At 53.4% G+C, this 25836-nt stretch overlaps 3 protein-coding genes and 1 long non-coding RNA gene across 8 annotated transcripts; 3 read left to right on the plus strand and 1 right to left on the minus strand.

Moving 5' to 3' along the window:
• Positions 1-160: 160 nt before the first annotated feature.
• Alkbh6 (alkB homolog 6) lies at positions 161-5619 on the plus strand. Of its 5 annotated transcripts, XM_005081825.4 has the most exons (7): positions 162-241; positions 706-786; positions 1297-1365; positions 2961-3021; positions 3343-3494; positions 3720-3836; positions 5229-5619. In XM_005081825.4, exons 2-7 carry the CDS (start codon positions 733-735, stop codon positions 5490-5492), a joined length of 717 nt encoding a protein of 238 aa, XP_005081882.1. In that variant the 5' UTR covers positions 162-241; positions 706-732; the 3' UTR covers positions 5493-5619. The 5 variants fall into 5 exon arrangements, with proteins under 5 accessions (XP_040591424.1, XP_040591426.1, XP_005081882.1 ...); XM_040735490.1 differs by lacking the exon at positions 706-786 and having other exon boundaries at positions 161-241; XM_013121811.3 differs by lacking the exon at positions 1297-1365.
• A 365-nt stretch (positions 5620-5984) lies between these two features.
• Positions 5985-10740, plus strand: Syne4 (spectrin repeat containing nuclear envelope family member 4). The gene is made up of 8 exons (XM_005081824.4): positions 5985-6355; positions 6515-6656; positions 7808-7951; positions 8164-8358; positions 8433-8681; positions 9563-9637; positions 10384-10442; positions 10523-10740. Exons 1-8 carry the CDS (start codon positions 6228-6230, stop codon positions 10698-10700), a joined length of 1170 nt encoding a protein of 389 aa, XP_005081881.3. The 5' UTR covers positions 5985-6227; the 3' UTR covers positions 10701-10740.
• A 2558-nt stretch (positions 10741-13298) lies between these two features.
• On the minus strand, positions 13299-14374 carry Sdhaf1 (succinate dehydrogenase complex assembly factor 1). The gene has a single exon (XM_005088751.4). The coding sequence runs from the start codon at positions 14247-14249 to the stop codon at positions 13893-13895; it is 357 nt and encodes a 118-aa protein (XP_005088808.1). The 5' UTR covers positions 14250-14374; the 3' UTR covers positions 13299-13892.
• A 49-nt stretch (positions 14375-14423) lies between these two features.
• Positions 14424-18176, plus strand: LOC121135996. Its single transcript, XR_005873108.1, has 2 exons — positions 14424-14601; positions 17003-18176. It is a non-coding gene; the product is annotated as an uncharacterized LOC121135996 (long non-coding RNA).
• The last annotated feature ends 7660 nt before the right edge of the window (positions 18177-25836 follow it).

Consider the following 25836-nt stretch of genomic DNA (forward strand, 5'->3'; position numbering starts at 1 on the left):
TTCCGGAGTCCTAATTGGTAGGAACCACACAAAGTTCCGTCCCCCCGGGCGCAGGACGCAGCCTATCCCTGAGCGAGCAGGGCGAGCGAGCGCGTTGATTGGCCGGAGGGCGGGCCCGTAGCTTCTTTGAAAATGCTCAGTGGCCTAAAACCCCTTGCGTCAGCAATACGGGGCGGAAGTGGATGGGGGCGGGCGAGGATGCGGGTGTTGAATCTGGACATTGGAGGAGACATTGTGGACGGTCAGGGCTTTTTGGGTTTTTTTTGGGGGGGATGATGCTGAAGGGGGCGCTCGGCACGGGAAGTCAGGGAGGATTCCGAGTGGGGAGGCCGGGAGTTGACAAGTCTGAGAAAGCTCAGATTTAGGGGAGCAGGGATGCCCGAGTGGGAGATCTGTAGGACTGAGATGAGAGGAGGCACCTTGGGCTCTGGGGTGCCCATGCTCACGGTTGCAGAGTTCTGGGGCCCGTGTGCAGCTTTCGAGAAAGGCTTCCTGTGCGGGCTCAGAACGTTCTCTGTGAGGCTTGGGGAGACGCGTGTGTCCTTGGAAGTGCTGACTGCCGATAGCATGGCCGGGATTCGGGAGGAGAGCCCACTTGGGTGGCTCTTGAGAAACTGGGGACTCCGCAGATTCTAGCCTCTCAAGGCTGGCCACAGCTGACGATGGGAGGCTTAGGGACTTAAGGGTGTCCACCCCTCCCTACAGGACGGCACACAAGGAGTTTGTGTCCCCATGGAGGAGCAGGACGCCAGGGTCCCAGCACTGGAGCCGTTCAGGGTGGAGCAGGTTGTCAGGACTCGGGGTGCAGAGGAGGAACGTGGGGACGGAGAGCGTGGGGTGTGGCTGGAGTGGCAGACTGACTCCTGGGTCTGCTGGTTGGAACTGCCCCATCTCTCTTCAGAGTCCAGCCCTATGCCCGTCTCCAACCCTCAGGCTCCCTGAACTGAGCTCCTGGTTCTTCTGAGACCATTCCAAGTCCCTCTCCAAGAGGAAAGGTTGCTCAGTCGTGATAGGGTCGTGTTGGGCAAAGCGCCACAGCCGAAGGTTCTCAGCCTTCCTAATGCTGTGACCTTTTAATACAGTTCCTCATGTTGTGGTGACCCCCCCAACCGTAAAGTTATTATTTCATTGCTAATTCACAACTGTCGTTTTGCTACTGTTGCGAATCGTAATGTAGATATCTGTGCTTTCCTATGGTCCTTGGTGATCCCTGGGAAAGGGTTGTTCTACCCCCCCCCCAAGGAGTCAGGACCCACAGGTTGAGAACACTGTCCTGAGTCAGTCTTTCCATTATAGGCCCCACCTCTAATCTACTACGTCCCTGACTTCATCTCCAAGGAAGAGGAGGAGTATTTGCTTCGACAGGTGACCCCAGTGCCCTTCTTCTCATCCGTCTGTCCCCTCTTGCCATTTTCCTCTCCAGCGCTCAGCCCCGGTATGAGAGCCCTGGTGCCTTGACACCCTCCTGCTCCTGGCTCTCTTTCAGTCATTGCTAGGTCCGTCTAAAAGAGTGTTCTCAGCCAGGTGTAGTGACAGTTTGTAATCCCAGCGTGAGGGAGGTTGAGGCAGAAGGATCTCAAATTTCAGAACTTTTTTTTTGCTTTTTTCAGACAGGGTTTCTCTGTGTAGCTTTGGAGGCTGTCCTGGAACTTGCTTTGCAGGCCAACCTGGCCTTGAACTCACAGAGATCCGCCTGCCTCTGCCTCCCAAGTGCTGGGACTAAAGGCGTGCGCCACCAACGCCCGGCCGACTTCTTGGATTTTTAAAAAGTTTTCATATGTATGAGTGCTTTATCTGCATGCATGTATGGGCATGACCTCTGTACCATGCCCGAGGAGGCTAGAAGACATGTGGGTTCCCTGGAACTGGAGTTACAGGTGGTCGTGAGCCACCGTGTGGGTGCTGGGAAGTGAACCTGGGTTCTCTGCAATATCAGCCGGTGCTCTTAATCACTGAGCCGTCTCTCCAAGCCGGTGCTCTTAATCACTGAGCCGTCTCTCCAGCCGGTGCTCTTAACCACTGAGCCGTCTCTCCAAGCCGGTGCTCTTAACCACTGAGCCTTCTCTCCAGCCCTGTCTAGTGAGATCTGGTTTCAAACAAAACAAAGCAAGCAAACAAGAACTTTCCTAGAGGCTTAGGAAAAACCAAATGTATTCTTAGGAGGGATGATGAGCGCGTTCCTGTGTGCCTGCATGTGTGTATGTGTGCGTGTGTATGTGCGTGTGTGTGTGTGTGCGTGTGTGTGTGTGTGTGTGTGTGTTCCTGCTGGGGTGGTGTGGGGTCTGGGCACGGCATGCCTGCCACACACTCTCCCACTGTGGCACACCTCCACCAGCCCAAGGATGCAATTATGAAGCCCACATTCTCTGTACTGAGATATCCCAGCCTAACCTTTAAACAAGGGTGTTACTGAGGTCACATTCCTGACAGGACTTAGCCAGCCCAGTGCCACCCACAGGGCCTTGGGAACAAGAAAGTTTCAGAGATTATTCTCCCTGTGTTGTGAGATCCCAAGTTGTGTGTGGCAGCACATGCCTATAGTGCCAGCACTGGGAAGGTGGATGTAGGAGACTCAGGAATTCAAGGCCATGCTTAGATATATAGAAATTTCGAGGCCAGTCTGGGACACATGAGACCCCCCCCACACACAAATAATAACTATCTGGGAACGGACCATATCAGAGAAGAATCCCGTTTCCAGCTGTGGGTGCCGTCTGGATAGAACATCCGTTACAGCTTGACTGCCAGGGTTAACTCAACTGATTGGCTGGCCAGGCAAGTGTTCCTGTGCTTTCCTTGATAGAGGAGGACTATTCTTCAGTCAGGACTATATTAATGGCTGCTGTCCGCACCTGGGACCTCCAAACAAACTCTAGACAGTGTGTTTCCACTCCACGTGAAGGCCCTTGTGTCAGCATGCGTGGGAAAACCCTGAAAGCCTATTCCCCACCCCCTCCTAGGTTTTTAATGCCCCAAAGCCAAAGTGGACTCAGCTGTCTGGGAGGAAGCTGCAGAACTGGGGTGAGTGTTCTTAGCTAGGGGGCATGGCCCGGGAAGGTCCAATGGGTTCGATATATGTAGGGCTATCTCCAAGGGTTCCAGGGGTCCCAGAGCCAGGAGGGTTCAGGGTTTGGCGGTGATTTTAAGGGATCAGGGTTTACTGAGAGGTAGGGAGTATTTCTGAGGACCAGGTGCTGTGAAGAAAACTTCAGAAAAGTCCAGTGGCGGTCTCCAGAACTCAGTGGGCAGAGATGCTTCCAATCGTGGGAATATTCTTAATGTGGGTACCGGATGCCGAGACTCCTTGATGGGATGCCTCCAAGCCTCCATTGCACTCTCCAGGTGGGCTCCCCCACCCCCGGGGAATGGTTCCTGAGCGGCTTCCTCCATGGCTTCAGCGCTACGTGGACAAAGTGTCTGACCTCGGCCTTTTTGGGGGTCTCCCAGCTAACCACGTCCTTGTGAACCAATATCTGCCCGGGGAGGGCATCATGGTAATCACACGCCCCCATCTCAGTCCCCTTGGTCACTGCTCCCTCCCCCAGACCTCCGGATCATTAAGAAGAAGGGTGACCATTATGTCTGCCTACCCTCATTGAGCAACTACGCACCCTCCCTAGGCACTTACCTCCCTAACCCAGCTTGGGAACCCCACTCTGACTTAATGGAGTTGGGTAGGCTCCTGCCCTGGCCAGCCCTGGTGCCCCTTTCCTCCCCAGCCTCACGAAGACGGACCACTGTACTACCCAACGGTCAGCACCATCAGCCTGGGCTCCCACACCGTCCTTGACTTCTATGAGCCTCGGCAGCCAGAGGATGATGTCCCTATAGAACAGGTGGGTCCTAAGAGATAATGTCCCAAGTGCTTGAGGGCATTCCAACATCTAACATCCCATAAACTCCAGGACAGTCCAATTCTACAAGTCTCCGGAGTACGCCTGAGACCCAGACAGGTCCTCCTGTCCCTGGTTGAGTATCCCAACATTTTCCCAGATAGCCCAGCCCATACCCAGCCAGTATACCTGTGTAGGGCTCTAGCTGGCACAACAAACACAGGTACCTAGTACATCCCCGAAGTATTGGATGCCTGAGGGTAACAGGTGACTGTGGCGCTCCCACAGCCCGTTTGAGAGCGCAACACAGAGTGCCAGCGGACTTTTTAAAATTCTTACTATTCATTTTTGAGACAAGGTTCATATAGCCCAGGATAACCTCACGGTTGCCATCCTCCAGCCCCATCTCCGGAGTGCTGGGGTTACAGGCATGTACCCCCTGTGCCTGGCTCCAACATACTATATAGTATGTATGTACAGGGCACCTCAACAGTGGTGTCCGGCCACCCTAGTCATGTGCCCTGTGACCCCTAGACTCCCCTTAACTCACCATCACATGACTGTTGGGTGGGGATACCTAACACCCTTATCTGTAGCTCTTAAGTCATGCATTCTTTCTTTGTTTTTTAAGATTTATTTATTTATTACATATACAGTGTTCTGCCTACATGCCAGAAGAGGTCACCAGATTGAATTGTAGATGGTTGTGAGCCACCATGTGGTTGCTGGGAATTGAACTCAGGACCTCTGGAAGAGCAGTCAGTGCTCTTAACCTCTGAGCCATTTCTCCAGCCCTTAAATCATGCATTCTTGATGGCCCAGTGTTCACGGACTCTCCGCCTGGACGCCCAGGCCTGATATTTCTTGGCCCTCTCTCTGCACCCCTTCCACCAAGACAGGCCCCCTGCAATGCCATGCCTGATTAATACATGCTCCCCCAGGCTCCAGTACACCCCCGAGCTCTTTAACATCTGAGTCCTAGGATTGGCCCCTCCCTTTAACCTCTATCAGAGCCTGGCCCCAGCTTAGCTCTGCATGTATCCCGGAGACTTCCCGTTTCTGTCCCAGCCTCTCAGATGCCATCTGAAGCCCACCCCCACCCCCCCCCGCCCCGCGGCGTAGTGACCCTTGATGTCTTCATCTGCAGCGTAGGCCCTGCCTCCTCCCCAAGGATTGGACACACGTAGACACAGGGCTTCCTTTCCCAATAGCCTTGTCCCCAGGACCTATAGATTACCACTCCTCTGCCACCAGAGCTCCTCGACCTCCCCCCCCACCGCCCCGGGACTTGCTGACCCTTGTCCCCTGACTAACTGTTGACGTTGGCTGATTTTTTGTTGTTGTTGTTGTTTTGCAAACTCCGGATATCCACTGACCATCAACTGGCTCCCGCAGCCCCGGCCGCCTCCACAACCCATCACCTCGCTGCTGGTGGAACCGCGCAGCCTGCTGGTGCTCCGGGGTACAGCCTACACACACCTGCTCCACGGCATCGCAGCCACCCTTGTGGACGAGCTGGACGCCACCTCGCTGCCGCCCAACGCAGCTGCGTGCCAGTCGGCGCTGCCCGGAGCCCACCTGGTGCGCGGCACCCGTGTCTCCCTGACCATTCGCCGCGTGCCCCGTGTGCTGCGCGCCAGCCTCATGCTGAGCAAGTGACCTCCCAAGTCCTGCGGATTCTGTGGCCTTAGGGTAGAGGTGGCTGGCTGTCCGGGCTTATTTATTTTCCCAGTAACTGTGGAAACCATGGAGAAGATGCCATTCCAAATAAACCGGAAATACCTTTCTTTACTTGTTTTGTACTAGGTGGGAACGTATGCTGTGGTTTCCTTTCTCCCTACCCCCTCTTCCATACTGGGGAATGGAACCCAGAGCTTCTTGGATGCTAGGCAAAGCTGTTTATATATAGCTGTTTATATAAAGCTGTTTATATATATGTAGCTTAGTGCAACAATTTCATGTTTTAGTTTTGAGACATGGTACCCATAAATTTCCAAGGCTGTCCCGGTAGCTAGAGCCTGTCTGAGATGTCAGCTACCAGTTGCTTGGACAATAGGATGGTGCTCAGATACGTGAGTCCCTGGAGGTGACAGGGTGATGGGTTTGGGGGGATGGGTGGAGTTGTCTTTCTCTAAGCCCCTTGGGATGGGTGGCGTGGGGGTGATATCGGGAGGTTTAGGTTTCCCTGCTGGGAAGGAAGGAGTTAAGTGTCTCTGCACCTCAGCAGGGCTTCAGGTTTCTTTGGTCCAGGTTCCTCCTGGAAGGGGTGGAGCCAGGCTGGCCCCTGGGCCTCTCGGTAGCCTCAGGCTTGTAGGGCTGAGGAAGCCCGGGGTGCGGGCTGAGAAAGAGACTCTGACTGGACATCCTCCCCTGACTGTCCTGGAGTCCACAGCCATGGCCCTGTCCCCACCTCTTGGCCATGGGTTCCCCTCGGAGCCCCTCAACCATCCCCTGGGTGCTCTCAAGGAGCGAGACGTTGCCGGACGCGCCGTCTGTCCTGCGCCCACAGACGGCGCAAGCAGGTGGGACTTGATGCCTGCTTCCAAGGGAGGGGCGGCGGGAAGGGTCACGCGTGGCGTGAGCACGGTTGAATAAGGGCATGGAGAAAACGGGGCATGGGATTCGGTGGAGAAGGAGGCCCAGTGGCCCATCCACGGCCCGTCAACATGCATTATCTTTAGGTCAGAGCAGGCCCGGGCCTCCTTGGGCCTTCCTGAACATGTCACGGGTGAACTGAAGGACCCTGAGCCTGCCACCAGCCCCCCAAGACTACCCCTGGGCTCTTCCCATGAGCATCAAGATGGGGGCAAGCGCCGCTGGGAGGTGAGCTGACCACGCCCTTTGTGCCGGTCCCGCTTGCCCTCTATCCCCTAGAATCCGCCCCTTGCTCTGGGAGGTGTGGGGTGTCTCCGGAGGAAGGGGCACGGTGGGGACATTTGTTTGCACAGAAGCATTTCGATTATTTTAAATGTTTGTGTATTCATTGTGTGTGTGTGTGTGCATAAATGTGGGCAGGCGCACACGTGTGTGGAGGTCAAGGGTCACTGACAGTCACTCTCCACCATGCTTTTTGAGACAGGGTCCCTCATTGAACAAGGAGCTCACTGATTTGGCTAGGCTGGCCGGCCACAGGGACCTGTCTGCCTCTGTCTCTCCTGCACTGGCATTACCGAGTGGTGCCGCATGCTTGGCTTCTACTGGGCTGAGAATCCAAACTTAGGTCATTACCCTTTCTTCACAGAAAACACCTTACCTGCTGAGCCAGCTTCCCCCACCTCCCTTATTTGAGACAGGCTTTTACCAGGTAGCTCAGGCTGGCCTTGAACCTTCAATTCTCTTGCATCAGGGAGCTGGCAATTGAAGTATGGAGCTCTGTTTCCAAGCTGGATGAATTTCAGTATTTTACCAAGTAGCAAATCATAATTTTGACGGGCGGTGGTGCCACACGCCTTTAATCCCAGCACTCAGGAGTCAGAGGCAGGCGGATCTCTGTGAGTTCGAGACCAAGCCTGGTCTACAGAGCGTGTTCCAGGACAGCCTCCAAAACAATACAGAGAAACCCTGTCTCGACAAACCAAAAAAGAAAAAGAAAAAGAAAATCATAATTTCATTAATGGCCTTAGCACAGCCGCATGCCTTTGGGGTGGGGGTATTCTATTACCCCTCCCAGTGTAGACCCAAATAAAGAGGTTTCCTGGAGGCTTGGGAACCTGGAGACCTTGAATTAGTTGTCTCCCACCTTGGGGTAGAAGGCTGCCATGGGGGAGCAGCCTCAGTGTTGCTGTGGCGATGGCATTGGTCCAGAGAAGCACCTGCAAGGCAGCAGCCTGCCTGGGCAGCAGCAGTGCATTGTGGGAGTAGTGCATTGTGGGAGTAGTGCATTGTGGGAGTAGGGCATTGTGGGAGTAGGGCATTGTGGGAGTAGGGCATTGTGTTGGCCTGCTGGCCCCGATTTGGTCCCCTGTAATCTCTAGCACCCTGTCTCTGGCCTGGAAGCACTGGAAACTGAGCAGGACAGCCTACATCTTTGTCTGCTGGGGTTGAGCTTCCAGCTGCAGGATCTGGAGCAAGGCCTTGCATCTTGGACACTGGCTCACAGTAGGATTGTCCAGCTGCAGGTGGGCAGGAGGAGACCAGGATATGGGAGAGTAGCAGAGTCCTAGGCATGGGTGCAAGCTTCCTGGGGGTGGGGAGTGGTTTAGTACATATTCCGACTTCTGCATAGGACATGGAGGAGGAGGAGGAGGAGGAGGAAGAGGAAATAGCTCCAGGTTTGGGGGGCTCTGATGTCACTGTCATGTGTGTGAGAATGTCTAACCATGTGTCTCAGGCCCTACAGGCAGAGCTACGAGGGGCAGCCGAGCGTGTGGAGGCATTGCTGGCATTTGGTGAGGGGTTGGCAGAGAGGAGTGAGCCCAGGGCCTGGGCATCTCTGGAGCAGGTCCTGAGGGTCCTTGGAACCCACCGAGACACCATCTTCCAGCGGCTCTGGCAGCTGCAGGCACAGCTGATCAGCTATAGCCTGGTAGGGCCTGCCCTGGTAGTCCCCAGCCCAGGCCCTATTCCCTCAACTCCCCTGACCTCTGTCCTCTGCTCCAGGTGCTTGACAAGGCCAACCTCCTGGACCAGGACTTGGAAGTCGAGGGAGACTCAGACGGGCCAGCACCTGGTGGAATCTGGGGGCCCTGGGCACCTAGCACCTTCCTGACTGCTGCCGAGTTGGAATGGGACCCAGCAGGGGATGTTGGGGGTCTTGGACCCTCAGGGCAAAAGATATCTCGGATGCCAGGAGCTCCCTGTGAGCTGTGTGGCTACAGGGGACCTCAGGGCAGCGGACATGGCCTTGAGGTGAGATCAGTCATGGCCTTCCCTTTCAAGAGGGACTTGGTTCTGTCTCCCTCTCTAAGCCTCTCTCTCTCTCTCTCTCTCTCTCTCTCTCTCTCTCTCTCTCTCTCTCTCTCTCTCTCTCTCTCTCTCTCTCCCTCTCTCTCTCTCTCTCTCTCTCTCTCTCTCTCTCTCTCTCTCCCTCCCTCTCTCTCAGACAGATTCAAGTCATGCAGTGCAGGCTGGTCGTGAACTCACGATCTTCTGGGATTATAGGCATGCGCCGACATGCCCACCTATGCTCACCATAAACGTCGCCATGGCTCTCCTGTGCTCTCTGTCTCTCCCTGTCTCCATGAACTCGTTGGCTCTCCTTTCTCTCATTCTGCTCTTCCCTGCACCGCAGACACAACCCTGACCCTCCTCCAAACACACCAGCCTCACCCCCACCTAAGCCCTAGGTGCGAGCCTAGCCCACCTCTCCCGTTTCAGTCCTGACTCCTTACACATCACCTCTCTGGAGAGCTGCTGTGACTCATCTTGTCATTCCCAACCGTTATTTCCTGATACTCCTTACCGCAGCTTGGTATGATGCATTCACTTGTTAATTTTTGGCCTCTCTGGGTAGAATTTAAGCTCCACAGGGACCAGAATTTTGCCCATTTCTGCCCTCACCATGCCTCCTAGAGTTGTGCCTGGTGTGTAATAGACACTCATTAAATATTTGTTGGGTGAATGAATAAATAAAGTTTCTCTCCTCTTGGTTTCTCTGGCTCTTCTCCTCTGTCTCTTCCATGAGATCCACGTGGACCTTCATAATTTCGTCTCTGTGGCACATCCTTCCAGACCCTTCTGTAACGATGCTTCCAATCTTTCAAGAACCACGAACCTTTCTCTTCCCACAGGACCTGCTCACATTGGGGCTCAGCCACCGGAAACATTTAGCAGCTCACCATCGAAGGCGCCTCCGGAAGCCTCAGGTGAGCTAGGAGCACTAGGGGTTATTGATGGCAAGTAAAAGACATCCAACCCATATTGACTGACCCACAGACACACAGACACACAGACACACAGACACACACACACACACACACACACACACACACACACACACACACACACACACACACGAGCACAAGTGCGTGCGCTCGCACCATGAATTCAGGACCTAAAATGTATTAGGGCTCAGTCTCTGTCCCTTGACCTTGTCTCCAGCCCCAGCTGCTACAGTCAGTCCCTTTCCTCTGCTTTACTAACCTACCCCTATGACCCTTGACCTCCTAGCCAGAGTCCCAGGCCTGACTTCACCTGCCCAGCTTGGGGTCATAGGCTGCACCCTGAACTAGCCAGAGTGCTCTGATTGGCCAGGTCTGAGTCACATGCCCCATCACGGAAGTGGGAAAAGTGGAAATCAGTTTAACATAACCCCAAAGGTCTGAGTGTAGAGGCGCGCACGTGCGCGCGCGCACACACACACACACACACACACACACACACACACACACACACACACACGCCATCCCATCAGGGTTATCAGGAACACGGCAAATGGATGCCATGAAGGACAGGTCCAGACACCCACCGCACCCACCGTTCAAGTGCGGCGCAGGGTGCCAGGAAAGGAGGAAATGGAAGGCTAGCCCTGTGGGCCTAGAGTAGAGAGAGAATGTCCCCCACTTAAGTGTTGCTGCCATTTATTCTGCTGCTGGCTCCTGCGCGCGCTCAGGACAAGAAGAGACACGCGTCTCCCAATCCACCGGATGTGATGCTGGAGGTGGATCATGGGTGAGAGGGGGACCAGGGTGTGGGCCAGAGGGATGCTGGCGGCAGCCCACCCTTGTTGATAACACTGTGTCTCTTCTCAGGGTACCTGCTTCTGCACCCAGACGGCCCCTGGCCCTCTTCTTTCTCCTTCTCTTCCTCCTTCTGCTGGGTGCCACATTGCTGCTGCCCTTGTCAGGGGTCCCCTGCTGTTCCCATGCCCGACTGGCCAGGACACCCTACCTGGTGCTCAGCTATGTCAACGGCCTCCCCCCAATCTGAGTCCACGGCCCAGACGTGTATTAAATGATTGTTTTCCAAAGATGCAAAGATGTCTGAGACTACTGAGTGCTTGGGAACTTGGAAACAGTCTGGATATGTTTCGATGGTTCTTCCTCTGCCCCTGTGTCTGAAGGCGGAACACAGAACTGAAGGAGCCTACCTTAGTTGGGGTTCCCCATATTGTAATGCAAACCTCAAAGTTGTCGATTTGGGAGCTGACAGAGTGGTAGGGGATTGGGGACATGGTTCCAGAAAGGGAGAAAGCTGGAGGATGCTACCGGTACCCAGGGTACCAAGTGGCTGGGGACCCTGGGAAGCCGAGTGGAGGATGCCCGAGCTTGTTCCAGCTTCCACACCTCCCCCGTGAGGTCCCTTCCCGGGGAGGCCGACTCCGTGATGCTTCCTGTCTATCTGTCTGTCCTTCCTGTGAACCCCGTCCTGGAGGCTGAGGGAGAAAGAATAGCACAGATGGCACCTGCCACAGGAAGTTAGAGGCAGGTGCAGGGGGTGAGCTGCCAACACCTGTGCCGTCTCACAGCCGTTCTGGAGATGCTCCCATATCCCCCGGGAGGGGTGCTGGCTCTTATCACCAGCTCGGAACTGTGAGACACCCTCTTTTCTGAGAACTACGTTTCCCTGCTAGGGTCTTTGTTTGCTTGTTTGTTTGTTTTACGAGGCTGGGTTTCTTTGTATTGTTTTGGAGGCTGTCGGTCCAGCACGGCCTCAAACTCACAGAGATCCGCCTGCCTCTGCCTCCCAAGTGCTGGGATTAAAGGCATGCTCCACCACCACCACCACCCCCACCCCCCCCAACCCCCCGGCTCCCTGCTAGGGTCTAACTGCGTAGTCCAGGGCAGGTTTGAGCCCACAGTCCTCCCGCCTCAACTTCCAGAGGACTGGGATTCCAGGCCTAGCTAATATTTCTGTTCTGTGTTGCTGGGAGTAAGACCCGATGCCAAACAAGTGCTCCACCACTGGGCCACATCTCTAGTCCAGACTCCTGGGATCTTGACAGCACCAGGCTGCAGTCCAGTCTCCTCAGATCTAAGGTACGGGGAAGAGGTGGGAACAGCATGAAATACAAGAACGAGGCGGGGTCCTGTGTGGCCTCAGATGTACCCTGAGCACAGACCCTCGTCCCTGTGTGGGTCTCCACGCTGCACACAGAACAGACACCTCCTTGAATTCCCACCACCCCTGACAAGGCCCACTGTAGCCAGGGGCAGAAATCAGGGCCGGTGGCCAGAGCCAAGTCCTCCTTGACTATAAGGGGAATGGAATGGGATGGGAGTTTAGTTGTGAGGGTAAACTGAGGAATTCATGACTTAAGAGCATAACTAGATCTCAAATCCCTACCACCTGCCCGCTTTTCCTTCATAACTCAGTGGCCAGATTGTTCTGTCAGTTTAGCAGCCAGGATGACTCTCCCTTTGAGCTTCCACGCTGAAGTCCCAAGCACGGTTCCTCAGGCTTAGGCTATGTGTCCCACCTACCGGGGACCACGGTCAGTTCTGCTGGGATCATGGAGGCTAAACAGGAAGTGCATCTTCAAAGGAAATGGTTCCTGGAAATGCACAAAGTGGGTACCAAGGGTCTGGGAAGCGGTGACTTCTAGGAGACTCCACGTTAAGTGTTGAGTACAAACCAGTAGCTGAGAGAAGTATCAGAGATTCTGTTGTTATGGTCTCTTTCTAAATGCACTTATTGACTTCACTGATTTCTGTGTGTGCATACGCGAATGTGAACATCAAAGGACAAATTGCCATTGATAGTTCTCATCTTCTACTGTGTGGTCCCTGGGATTTGAACTCAGCTTGGCACCAAACTCCTCTCTCCCCCCTCTCTCTTGGCACCAAGGGCAGGTGAACTCAGTGGTTGGAGCGCTTGCTCTGCAAAGCACAAGGCCCCTAGCTAGGTTCATGCCTGGAACCACAAAGTCCACAGCAAACCAGGATGTGTTGTGATAGAAACATGCCTGTGGGCCTGGTGTTCTGAGGCAGTGGCAGGAGCTGCTGGAGGCCATCACCCCTTACATGGCCAGATGGAGGCCAGCCTGGGCTACATGAGTCTGTCTCAAAAACGACAAAAACTAAAGCAACCAAGATCATCCCGATGAGCCGGGCGTTGGTGGCGCACGCCTTTAATCCCAGCACTCGGGAGGCAGAGGCAGGCGGATCTCTGTGAGTTCGAGACCAGCCTGGACTACCAAGTGAGTTCCAGGACAGCCTCCAAAGCCACAGAGAAACCCTGTCTCGAAAAACCAAAAAAAGAAAAAAGAAAAAGATCATCCCGATGAACAAAATTGGGGCTGAGAGATGAACGGTAGCTAACATCCCATGGTGAGGGGTTAACAAGTAGAGGTAACAGCTGGATGTAAATAGTGTTACAGTCTTTTCTGTCACACAAGCCTCAGCTGGGGCCCGCATTCCTGCCTTTTGTTCCCACCTGCTTCCCCAATCTTGGCATGGTAGTACAGGCTTCTACTCCCAGAGTTTAGAAGGCAGAAGTAGCCCAATGCTTACTCAGATCAGCCTAGGGCTACATCATAGCAAGACCCTGTCTCAAAAGAAACAAAAGGCAAAAAGCCCTAAGGACAGGTGACAAGAAGTAAGCACATTTATTCCCTTTACACAAGAATCCTGAGGAAGACTAGCGGGGTAGGGACTGCCTCTTAGAACCATGCAGGAGGGATTCTCCAGGAGTCTTTGGCTGATCAGCTGGGATGAACTACTGTAAACCCTCCCTTATCATCCTGGTTTGTCACAATGCGTGGAACAACGGTTTCCCAAACCCAACTACAAGTTTCTCTCGGCTCATCAGGGCCTTTTATTAAACTTGCTCAGGCAAAAAGTCTGCTTCTCTCCGCGTTAGAAACAACAAAGGGCAGGCCCTCAGGAGCGCGGGGTGGGTGCGTTCTCAGAAGTCAAGAGAGGTGTCTCGGCTCCCACTCGTCCGTGGGGAGGAGGAGGTGCGTTTGTGCCCTCTTTGACTTTGGGTTGGTACATCACAGCGTGCACGGTGCAGCCTGCCGGTGCCACACCACGCCTGGACCCTTCTTGGTGAGGGAGTGTCTGATCTTTCACTGTGCATCAAGAAACTTCGGCTGCCTCTCAAGACATCTAGCTCACTTTGCATCAGATGAGCTCCCGATCTTCCCCCCAAACCGTCCGGAGGGACCCTTCCCTGGGTCTGTCACCGTCTATCGGATCGCGTCTCCCGCGGCTCTGTGCCTTCACAAGGACTCTTTGGGCCATCGCTATCGTGCAGCGTGGTCCCTGGGGTTGCCATGTCGCCGGGTTCCTCAGTCGGGTCCCGAGGGCGCACGAAGATACCCATGGCCGTGGCGTGGCCGGAACGCAGCAGCTGCAGCTGGCGCCTTCCCCGGCGGTACAGATACTCGATACGCAGCACGTCGGAACGCGGAAGGCTGGCGTGCTGCCGGAACTCGGCTCGCACCCGTGCCTCGGCGCCCGGTTTCCCCCGCCCGGCGCGCAGCAGCTCTCGGTACAGGCTCAAAACTTGCCTCTGCAGCCGGCTGGGCCGACTCATGACCGCTGGGTCACAGGCAGCAGCCGCAAACCTGCCAGAAGCACCGCCCGGACACACAAACACGGTGTCCCAGGAAATTAAAGGGCCTGGCAACGGCCGCGCCCGCCAGAGGTCCCGCCTCCTGCGTTCCGGTGCTGTCGCACCCGATTGGTTGGTGCAGCAGTACGTCACGGCGGACTTAGTTATCGGTGGGGGCGTGGTGTTTTGGTCCGCTCTAAAGAGGATTGATGTCCTTGAGCCGCCTCGGGTCTGCCGGCGTATGAACTTGAGTCGAGGGGAGGAGGAGGGCCTAAGCGGTTAGACTCTGGCTGAGTTGGAGGAGACATGAGTCCAGGGAGGACGGAGAGCGAAGGTTTCGACTCTGTGGGCCACCAAAAGGACGCAAGGACCTTGGGAAGGGACAAGCAGTTTTTGTGTTGTTTGTGTGTGTGTGTTTTAAGATTTATTTATTATGCATACAGTATTCTGCCTGCATGTATGTCTGTAGGACAGAAGAGGGCACCAGATCTCATTACAGATGGCTGTGAGCCACCATGTCGTTGCTGGGAATTGAACTCAGGACCTTTGGAAGATCAGCCAGTGCTCTTAACCTCTGAGCCATCCCTCCAGCCCAGTTTTTTTTTTTTTTAAGATTTATTATTTTAGGGGCTGGAAAGTGCATGAGCTGACGGTATGACTGCTCCGTGGTATGACTAAGGGGAAGATTTTTGTTGTGGATAGGCGAGGACAGCCGGAGGCGTTTAGAAGAGTCCAGAACACAGAGAGAAAGTAGACTGAACATGGCTAGGGGCTGTCTGCGAGAGCGCAGACTAGCAGGGGATGGAGAACGGAAAAATCCGGGAGTAGGAGGCGTGGGGCGCAGAGAGAGAGAAGGGGGGTGGGGGGGGAGAAGGGTGTGGGGTGAGTAGCTGAGGACTGGAAGCCCGCGAGCTGGAGGGAGTCTAGGGTGTGGGCGAGGGGGAGAGGGTTAGGATGTGTAACTGGGAACCTTGTGGTACTGAGGGAGCCTGAAGACCAGCATGGGCCTTGATTGGCTGATAAGTGTCACAGGTAGCCACAGCCCCTTCTGCCAGAGGTAAGGGGAGTGACTCTTTTTGGAAGGTGAGAACCAGTTTCTTAAGTTCCTGAGGAATGCTGGCTCTTGTCTAACTGCCAGAATTTGGGGAAAGGAGTTTCTTCATACCTGACAGATTGGAACTGGTATGTAGGCTAGACTGACCGGAAACTCTGAAGACGTGTGTGCCTGTGCCTCTCCAGTGCTGGAATTAAAGGCATGCACAGCCTCAAGAGTCTGTGTGTGTGTGTGTGTGTGTGTGTGTGTGTGTGTGTGTTCCTCTGGAACCGGAGTTACTGATGAGTCAACATGTGGGTGCTGGGAATGGAACCCAGGTCCTCTGAAAGAGCCGCCAGGGCTCTTAACCACTGAGGCAACTCTCACCTGTGTTGTTTGTGAACACGTGAACAGGTTGGTGTCTCGGAGGCCAAAGGAGGGGGTCAGAGTCCGTGAAGCTAGAGCTACAGGCCATTGTGCCGAGTGTAAGAAAAAGCAGGCAGAGGCAGAAAGACTTTGTTTCAACAGGCTGAGACTGCTTCATTGGGACAGGAAGGAGCCCCAACATTTCCATGGGATGAGGGCTGAGTGCTTTTAGAGGGGCTAGGGGACATGTGTGTATATGCATACACACACACATAGATGGGTACCATGAAGTTACAAGTTCCGGGTTGTGTGTGTGAGTGTGTGTGTGAGTGTGTGAGTGTGTGTGTGTGTGTGTGTGTGTGTGTGGTCTGTCTCATTTCTTTTATCTATGTCTTTTTTTTTTTTTTTTTGGTTTTTCGAGACAGGGTTTCTCTGTGGCTTTGGAGGCTGTCCTGGAACTCACTCTGTAGACCAGGCTGGCCTCGAACTCACAGAGATCCGCCTGCCTGACTCCCGAGTGCTGGGATTAAAGGCATGCGCCACCAACGCCCGGCTCTTTTATCTATGTCTTAATAATAACCTGTTTTATAATTTTTTCCATCTAAATTGGTTACTAAACACTTACTTTATGCCAGGCACAACTCCATATACTTTAATAGTTTTTTGTTTTGTTTTTGTTTCTTGAGACAGGGTTTCTCTATGTAACAGTCCTGGCTGTCCAGGAACTTGCTCTGTAGACAAGGCTGGCCTTGAACTCACAGAGATCTACCTGTCTCTGCCTTCCTAGTGCCTGGCTATACTTTAATGTTTTAACTATTTGTTTTCTATGATTTGTGCTATGCATGGCCAGAGATGTGTCTTGGATGGTAGAATTCTTGCTCAGCATGTATGAAGCCCTGGGCTTGATCCCTGACATTGAATAAAACCAGTTGTGGTGGTGTGCACCTGTTAGTCCAGCCTGGATACATAGCAAGACCCTGCCTTAAAGCCAATAAAGGCTTCTGAAGTGGCCAGTGTGTCATCTATAAAGTGGGGGTGGCTATGCCAGTCAGACATGTCTGCTCTTTTGACTTGTTCCTCTTGCTGGACCCTCCGGGTTTTAAATTTCCATCCTCTTCCTGTCAAATGGCCCTTTACCTCCAAGACAGCCATGTCAAACAGGCTGAGGGTCTTGATTTATTTTCCCGTGGACTCAAGGCCATAAAACCGGAAACACATACCATTTCCCCTGCCACGGTTCCACCCAAGGCTTTCTGACCATAGCCTCTCAGTGTCTTTGCAGAGCTGGCCCTGCTCTCTGTGGGGCTTCCTGGGTGATGCAGCTTCTCTCTTCCAGATGTGCACAGATTCCATAATACCTGTCCCGTCAGCCAGCATGTGATTGCTTTAGAGATTAGAAAACGGCTTTGGAATGATGAAGATGAGCCCTGCGACTTTTGCTCCAACTAGCGAGAAAGAAGTGCTGGGACCCCACCAGGAGAGTCGAGCTGTAGGAACTTGGAATGGTGCCTCCACCTCTGCCCACAGACACAACAGTGGTCTGAAAAGTAAGCTTAGCTATCTTCAAATATCCTCCGTTCATTTCTTCCCTAGACTTAGAATATTTAGCTGTACACCTGCCTGCTCCTCTAAAGAGGTATCTCCCATTTCCTTTGCCCCCAGATGGTAGAGTTCTACAGAGTGTTGGCATCTGGGAAGAACAAGGAAGTGACGTGTGCCATTTTGGGCTGCCACACTTAAAAGAGGTCCAATCCCTTTTTCTGCCTCCCGTCCCTTCCATGGTGCACGGCTGTAGAAGTGGTAGGGAATCAGGTTACGACACTGCCACTGGGGCCACGTAGCCAGACACACGTTAGAAAGCTCATCCAGGAATGGTGTGTGTGACAGTAACCCCGCCACCTGAGAGGAGAGGACAGGAAGATCGGGAGTTCAGTGCCAGCCTGGGCTACATGAGACCCTGTCTTGAGAGAAGGAGGAAGACCGGAGAGATAGATTAGTGGTTAAGAGCGCTGCGAATAGGAATGCCCCTATAATTATATAGATTCGAACGCTTGGTCACGGGCAGTGGCACCGTTAGGAGGTGTGACCTTGTTGGAGGAAGTGTGTCACTGAGGGTGGGCTTTGAGGGTTCAAATGTTCAAGCCAGGGTCCGTGGCTCACCCTCTCTCCCTGCCGCCTGCCAATCCAGACGTAGGGCTCTCAGCTCCTTCTCCAGCACCGTGTCTGCCTGCACTCGGCCACGCTCCCCACCGTGATGATAATGGACTGTAAGCCAGGCCCAATTAAATGTTTTCTGTAGGGAGAGATCTTATTAGGTACCTGTGGCGCCGACCACGCCCATTTTGGGCGTGGCCACAGGTGCATTTGTGGTGGGACTTAGACCTGAAGATAGGCAGGCCACTCTCTCTTGGGGTTCCGGTCAGGTCTCAGAGCTGATACGGCATCCTCTGAGCTATCGTTTCTCATGTAAGTGATTTTTCTCTTCAATAAAATTAACTTACTTCGCCCCAGTCCCGTGTACCGTGGTTTGTGTTGCTACAGTTTTCCTTTATAAAAGTTGCTGTGGAGGTAGTGTCTCTTCACAGCAACAGAAAACCTGAGCTAAGGCAGAAGTTCCTAGTGCCTGTGTAGTGTGACTCACGACGACTGTGACTCTCGAGTTCCAGAAGCAACCTTTGAGCTTCTGCGGGTGCTGTCACACATGTGCACACACATATGGATGCTTTGCCTTCGTGTGTATCTGCACCAAATGTGTGTGTCATGCTAGTGGAGGCCAGAAGAGGGTACCAGATCCCCTTGGAAGACTTACGGCTAGTCATGAACCAGGATGTGGGGCTGGAAACCAAACTCCAGTTCCTCTGCAAGAGCTTCAAGTGTATTCTCAACTGCTGAGCCATTGTTCCAGCCCACCTAGAGTTAGTGAGTGAATCTTTTTTTTTTTTTTACATTTAAATGTTTAGCTGGTGATGCATGTGTGCCATGGTGCCATTGTGAAGGTTAAGTGACAACTGTGGGAGTCACTTCTCTCCACCAGGTGGGTCCTGTGGGTTGAACTGAGGCAGTAAGGCTTGCCTTACCCACCAAGCCAACTAACCCATCACCGGCTTCCTTTCACAGTGAATGGCAGGCGATGATACAAGTGCCAACTACTCTGTTTTAACTTTGGTCGGTTCTGAGGATGAAGTCTAGGATTTTGTCCTAGTGAGGGTCTCTATGGCTATGATGAAGTGCTGTGACCACAGGTAACTTGGGGAGGAAAGGGTCTGCTTGACTTTTGTATCCTGAATCACAGTCTGCTGAGGGAAGCCAAGACAGGAGCTCAAGGAGGGCAGGATGCTGGAGGCGGGAGCTGATGCAGAGGCCATGGAGGGTGCTGCTCACTGGCTTGCTCAGCCTGTTTTCTTTTTCGTTCGTTTGTTCTCTCCCTTCCTTCTTTCCTTTTTTTTTTTGTTTTTTTTTTGTTTGTTTGTTTTTGAGAGTAGATCTCACTGTGTCGCTCTGCCTGTCCTGGAACTCTATCTGTAGACCAGGATGGCCTTGAACTCAGAGAGAGATCTGTCTTTGCCTCCCCCAGTGCTGGGATTAAAGGCATGCCTGATTCAGCCTGTTTTCTTACAGCACCCAGGAGACCAGCAACCCAGGGGTGGCACCATCTACAATGGGGTTGGGCCCTCCCCCATCAGCCACTGGAGCACTGGAGAGACAGAGGCAAGCAGATTGAAGGGAGCAGACAAAAGCACCTTAGCCTGAGCACTGCCATTTTGACTTCAGACTCATTTTACCCATAGGGTTACATAAAGATCAGGTTCCCAAGCCCTAGGGGAGCTGAGAACTTTCCAATGGCTGACCAAATTCCTTCCTATACCATAGAAATAGTAGTCATGCATCTTTAGTTCTCTAGAAACATTGTGACTGTTTTTGTTTGTTTGTTTGTTTTGAGACAAGGCTTCTCTGTAGCTTTGGAGACTGTCCTGGAACTCGCTCTGTAGACCAGGCTGGCCTTGAATTCACAGAGATCCATCTGCCTCTGCCTCCCAGTGCTGAGATTAAAGGCGTGCACCACCACTGCCTGGCTCCTTCTAACAATGGAAGGAGCAAAGGAATCTGATTGGTTGCACTGAAAGGCTTGCATTGCATGTCAGTTGACAATGATAGAACATTCAAGGAAGCCCCTAATCTCTGTAACTTGGCAACAGATGTTTGTGGATTTTATGCTTACAAACCCCTCTTCTGCCCCTTCTCAGGACTGTCAGGAGAAACAAGGCTCCAGAGTCCTTGTCCTGCAACCCTGATGGAACAGTGACCCTGAAAGACCCCGGCCCACACAGGCAAGCTGAGGCTCATGGAAAATTCCGTTTCCCCCACAGCTGAATAGTCATTTTTTTATCAGAAGGGAACTCTGCCCAGGGACACAGGTGTCTATAGTCAGCCCAGCAAGATTGGGCAAGCACAGGGACCTATTGTTCCTCAGATAGGGCCAAGGCCGAGACTTGAGTTCTGAGAGAAACCTCAATAGCCCTCATTCTGTGAGCCCCGGCCTCATTGTCCAATCAGGGTCCTGTAACTAGGCTTCTTGCTTCTGTACTCCGCTTTTGCTATAAAAGGACCCCTGAGTCCCCAGCTCGGGGCTCTCAGTTCCCGAGACTGAGATGCCCCGGGTACCCGTGTATTATCAATAAAGCCTCTTGCTGTTGCATCCAAGCTCGTGGTCTCGGTGTTCCTTGGGTTCGGGTCTCCCTCCCGTGAAAGTCCCCCGCCTGGGGTCTTTCATTTGGTGCGTTGGCCGGGAATTGAGACCCCGCCCAGGGACCACCGACCCACTTCTGGGAGGTAAGAATTGTCCGGACTAAATTTCTGTTGTTTCTGTTGTCTGCTGTCTGTCTGTCTATGCCTGTTGTTTTATTGCGCCTGCGTCTGTAATATACAGCTGTATACATCTGTATCTGGTGGCACCGACCGCAGCTCTAGGATACGATCTGCCTCGTCTGTTTGGGGCCCCGTCTGTTTGGGGCAGATGTCCATCTGCCCCGTCTGGAGTTCTTAGGGAACTCGTCTGTTTGGGGCCCTGTCTGTTTGGGGCAGATGTCTATCTGCCCCGTCTGGAGTTCTTAGGGAACTCGTCTGTTTGGGGCCCCGTCTGTTTGGGGCAGATGTCCATCTGCCCCGTCTGGAGTTCTTAGGGAACTCGTCTGTTTGGGGCCCCGTCTGTTTGGGGCAGATGTCAATCTGCCCCGTCTGGAGTTCTTAGGAACTCGTCTGTTTGGGGTAGGTCTGTATCTGGAGCTGGAGTTCTTAGGGACTCGGTTGTTTGGGGTAGATGCCTAGGAATCTGCCCCGTCTGTTTGGGGAAGTCCCGCTGGCCGAGGGAGTTTCCATCCTGATAGGGGACAAGGACGGGAGCACAAGGCCCCCGTCCCCGATCTGAATTTGCTTTTGACTTTCGTCAAAGCCGCGCAGCGAAAATCTGTTTGTTTTTGTTTCTTATCTGTTCGTCCGTCTGAATGTCGTTTGTCATCGCTCTCGAGATGCTCGTAACCGGACTGTCGATGCGCGCAAGAAGCAAAGATCACCTTTTGCTCTTCTGAATGGCCAACTTTTGATGTTGGCTGGCCACGAGATGGCATCTTTAACCCTCAAATTATTTTCCAGGTGAAAGAGAAAGTCATGGATCCTGGACCCCAGGGCCACCCGGACCAAGTACCCTATATAGTTACCTGGGAAGTGCCGGTCTATGACCCTCCCTCCCCCTCCTCTTCCCTAACCCCCCCGCCGCCGCCGCTGCGGCTCGGGCTGCGGCCCATTTCCGGTTCGCGTTCAGCGTCCCGGCCGCTGCGCGAAGGGCGCCCTGAATGTGACGGCGCGACCGACCGGCGACAATGCGAGGGGAGCTGTGTCTGCCTCCCTGCGGCCCGCGATGGACCGGGTCAGAGAGCAGCCGCCACGCCCCTCGGCCCCGCTCCCCGGCAGAAGCTCCGGCCCTTCCGGGCGGCGCCGTAGCCTCAGCCCGCTCCGGATTAAACCGCCCTGCCTCCGGACGGGCCATGATGGCCAGTTGCAGTACTGGCCGTTCTCTGCCTCAGATCTTTATAACTGGAAAAATAATAACCCCTCCTTTTCAGCAGACCCCGTGAGACTGACTGATCTATTAGAATCGGTTCTCACTGCCCAACAGCTTTTTGCAAGTCCTCCTAACTTCGGAGGAGAGACAGCGGGTCCTTCTTGAAGCCCGGAAAAAAAAATTGTTCCTGGGGCAAATGGACAACCTACGCAGCTTCCAAATGAAATTGATGCTGCCCAGGCTGGGACTTCACCACTGAGGCAGGTAGGACCCATCTAATGTCTTTAATGCCAGTTGCTTGTAGCGAGTCTCCGAAAGACAGATAAGCAATCTATAAATTTGGCCCAGGTAAGACAGATAGTTCAGAAGGCAGAGGAATCGCCAGCCGCATTTTTTGAAAGACTTAAGGAAGCTTACAGAATGTATAACCCATATGACAGGGGTATACACTACCAGATGTATTGAGGGAGACAGAACGCATTTTTTTAATAAAAAAGAAGCTCAGAGAGAGAGAGAGAGAAGATGGAAACAGAATGTCAGAGACAGGATAGCAAGGGACAAGAAGCGTAACAGAGAAATGACTAAACTGTTGGCCACAGTAGTCGCAGAGACAGGATAGGTAGAGAGAGGGACAAAGGGGGCCTCACTTAGAAAGAAGGACCTTTCAGAGACCCAAACCCCCTGCCGGTCCCCCTGGAACACTCCCCTGTTGCCAGTCAAGAAGCCAGGAACCAATGACTATAGGCCGGTCCAGGACCTCCGGGAAGTCAATAAGCGGGTTGAGGACATACACCCCATGGTCCCCAATCCCTATAACCTCCTGGGTGGACTGCCACCTGACTATGTTTGATACTCAGTCCTGGATTTAAAGGATGCCTTCTTCTGCCTGCGGTTACACAAAGACAGTCAGCCACTGTTTGCCTTTGAATGGCAGGATGCAGACCTGGGAATCTTGGGACAACTTTGACTGGGGGGAGAGCCAGGAGAAAGCCTTCATGGACATCAAGAAGGCTCTGCTCAGCTCCCCAGCTCTGGGGTTACCTGATCTGACTGAACCCTTTGACAAATTGACGTTGGGGCAGCCTTTGACTATCTATGCTCAGGCAGCCACCGGGCCGCTGGCTCACCAATGCCAGGATGACCCATTACCAGACTCTGTTGCTGGACAAGGACCGACTCACTCCGGGGCTCCGGTGACCCTGAACCCCGCCTCGCTACTCCCCCTCCCGGGGAAGCAGAGACTCATGACTGCTTGCAGGTCCTGGCTGAGGTCCATGGGACGAGAGCTGACCTCACGGATCAACCCCTTCCCAACCCCGACCATGTCTGGTTCACGGACGGAAGCAGCTTCGTAAATCAAGGGGAAAGGAAAGCCGGTGCTGCATTGACAACTGAGTCAGAAACAATTTGGGCCGAGGCCTTGCCGCCAGGAACATCGGCCCAACGAGCAGAACTGATTGCTTTAACACAGGCCCTGAGACTGGCAGAAGGTAAGAAACTCACTGTCTACACAGACAGCCGCTATGCTTTTGCCACCGCTCACATCCATGGTGAAATTTATAGGCGAAGGGGGCTATTGACCTCAGAGGGCAAAGACATTAAAAACAAAAAGGAAATCCTGGCCCTCTTAGAGGCTCTGCACTTGCCAACCGCCCTCAGTATTATACATTGCCCAGGGCATCAGAAAGGTGACAGTCCAGTCGCCCGGGGAAACCGGAGGGCAGACCTGGCCGCCCGGGAGGCTGCCCTGACCTTGGAAAGCAGCAGTCACCTCCTCCAGGCGGCTGTAGTCCCTGTAACTAATGAGGCTTCCGAAAAGACCTCCCCGTCATGGGACTATAAGATAAAAGACATCAAGGCCATGAAAAGACTGGGGGCGACCCGAGTACATGATGGTCTCTGGACCTATCAAGGAAAAACTGTCCTTCCCCGCCTAATGACTAGATATCTGGTTAACAGCCTACACAAACTCACTCATTTGAGCTCCAGGAAAATGAGAGAACTGTTAGCCCGGGAAGAAAATACTTGCCACCTGTTGGGAATAGAAGAAATAATAAGACAAGTGACTGAGCGATGTGACGCCTGCGCCCACGTAAATGCGACCAGGCTAAAGCTACCCATGGGGACCCGAGCTCGGGGGCACTGGCCTGGGGTGCACTGGGAAATAGATTTCACAGATCTCCTGGTTTTTGTTAACACCTTCTCGGGATGGACTGAAGCCTACCCCACCAAGCACGAGACAACAAAGGTGGTCACCAAGAAACTTCTTGAAGAAATCTTCCCCCGTTACGGAATGCCACAGGTATTGGGGACAGACAACGGGCCTGCCTTTGTTTCTCAGGTAAGTCAGTCTGTGGCCACCTTGTTGGGGATTAATTGGAGATTGCATTGTGCTTACTGACCCCAAAGCTCAGGACAGGTAGAACAAATGAATAGAACCATTAAGGAGACTATAACTAAATTATCGCTTGCAGCTGGCACTAAAGACTGGGTCCTCTTGCTCCCCCTTGCCCTCTATCGTGCCCGGAATACACCGGGCCCCCATGGCCTCACCCCTTTTGAGATGTTATATGGAACCACCATTCCCTTTGTTCAGTTCTTTGACCAAGACATTTCTGATTATGCCAATTCCTCCTCTCTTCAAGCTCACCTGCAGGCACTCCAGCTGGTTCAGCAGGAAGTCTGGAAGCCTCTGGCCCAAGCCTACCGAGAACAGCGTTTGGGTCCGGCGCCACCAGGCTAAGAACCTTGAACCCCGCTGGAAGGGACCATACACGGTCCTGTTAACCACCCCTACTGCTCTCAAGGTGGACGGGATTGCTGCTTGGATACATGCCTGGCACGTAAAAGCTGCCTTCCCTGAGGATCCGGACCCAGGATGGAAAGCTCAACGCACTCAAAATCCTTTAAAAATAAAACGTACCCGCTCCTCTCCTTCCTGCTAATAGCCCTCCTCATAAAATCAGACACTGGTGTGGCCTCCAGTCCCCATACCGTTTATAAATTAACCTGGGAGGTTCTCTCCCAAGTGGGGGAGGTCATTTATGCTGTCACGGAACCACATGCACTTGGGACATGGTGGCCTACTCTATGGCCTGAATTTTGTGATTTGGTAGCAGGGTTGGACACTTGGGACATTCCCCATTGCCACCCAAAGGCATGCGCCAGTGGTTCCCACTTTTACAGACGTCGACGTGCACTCATGGACTCCAGAAAAACCACCCCCGGGTATGTTGATCAAAGAGCCAGAGAGCAGCTAAGTTCAAAGGACTTCTATGTCTGCCCCCGAGATGGGCATGCCTGGCAACAGGCCCAGAAATGTGGGGGATATGACTACTTTTTCTGTGCAGCTTGGGGGTGCGAGACTACAGGGGACGCATATTGGAGGCCATCCTCATCCTGGGATAAAATACAGGTACGCAGAGGCTGGGACAAAGGACAATCTGGAATGATAGGTAGGCCTCTTGCCATTTCCTTCACTGCGCAGGGAAAGCAAGCCCCGGACTGGCAGACTGGGTATACTTGGGGTTTGCGTTGGTATCTGTACGGGCCAGACAAGGGGGTAATCTTTACAATCAGATGTAAGGTGGCTCCGGTCAATCCACAGGCCATAGGCCCTAACCAGGTCCTTGCTGATCAAAAGCAGCCTAGCCTACTCATGCCCAAGGCTGATACCAGGCCCCTGACCCTGCCTAAAACCACAGCTGCTCCCGAGCCTACAGAAAGCACTCCCAAACCCACCTCAGGTCCCCCCCCCCCTTAAAGGCACGGGAAATAGAATATTAGCCCTGATCCAAGGGACATATGCCACTCTGAATTTAACTCGCCCAGATAAGACTAAGGAATGCTGGCTTTGTCTGACTCCGCAACCTCCCTATTATGAAGGCTTAGCGGTTGTGGGCAAATATACAAATCAGGCCACAGCCGAGGCTCTTTGTGGGACAGCCATGCAACATAAATTAACCATCTCAGAAGTGTCTGGAAAGGGGCTATATATATAGGTAAAGTCCCCGCTACACATCAAGGACTATGCAATGCTACTGAGCCTTTGCCCCAAAGTAGCCGCTACTTGATAGCCATGCATCTTAAACAGACTGACCCAGTTTATAAAA

The sequence above is a fragment of the Mesocricetus auratus genome, unplaced genomic scaffold (genome assembly GCF_017639785.1).
Source record: "Mesocricetus auratus isolate SY011 unplaced genomic scaffold, BCM_Maur_2.0 Super-Scaffold_100046, whole genome shotgun sequence".
Taxonomy (NCBI): Eukaryota; Metazoa; Chordata; class Mammalia; order Rodentia; family Cricetidae; genus Mesocricetus; species Mesocricetus auratus.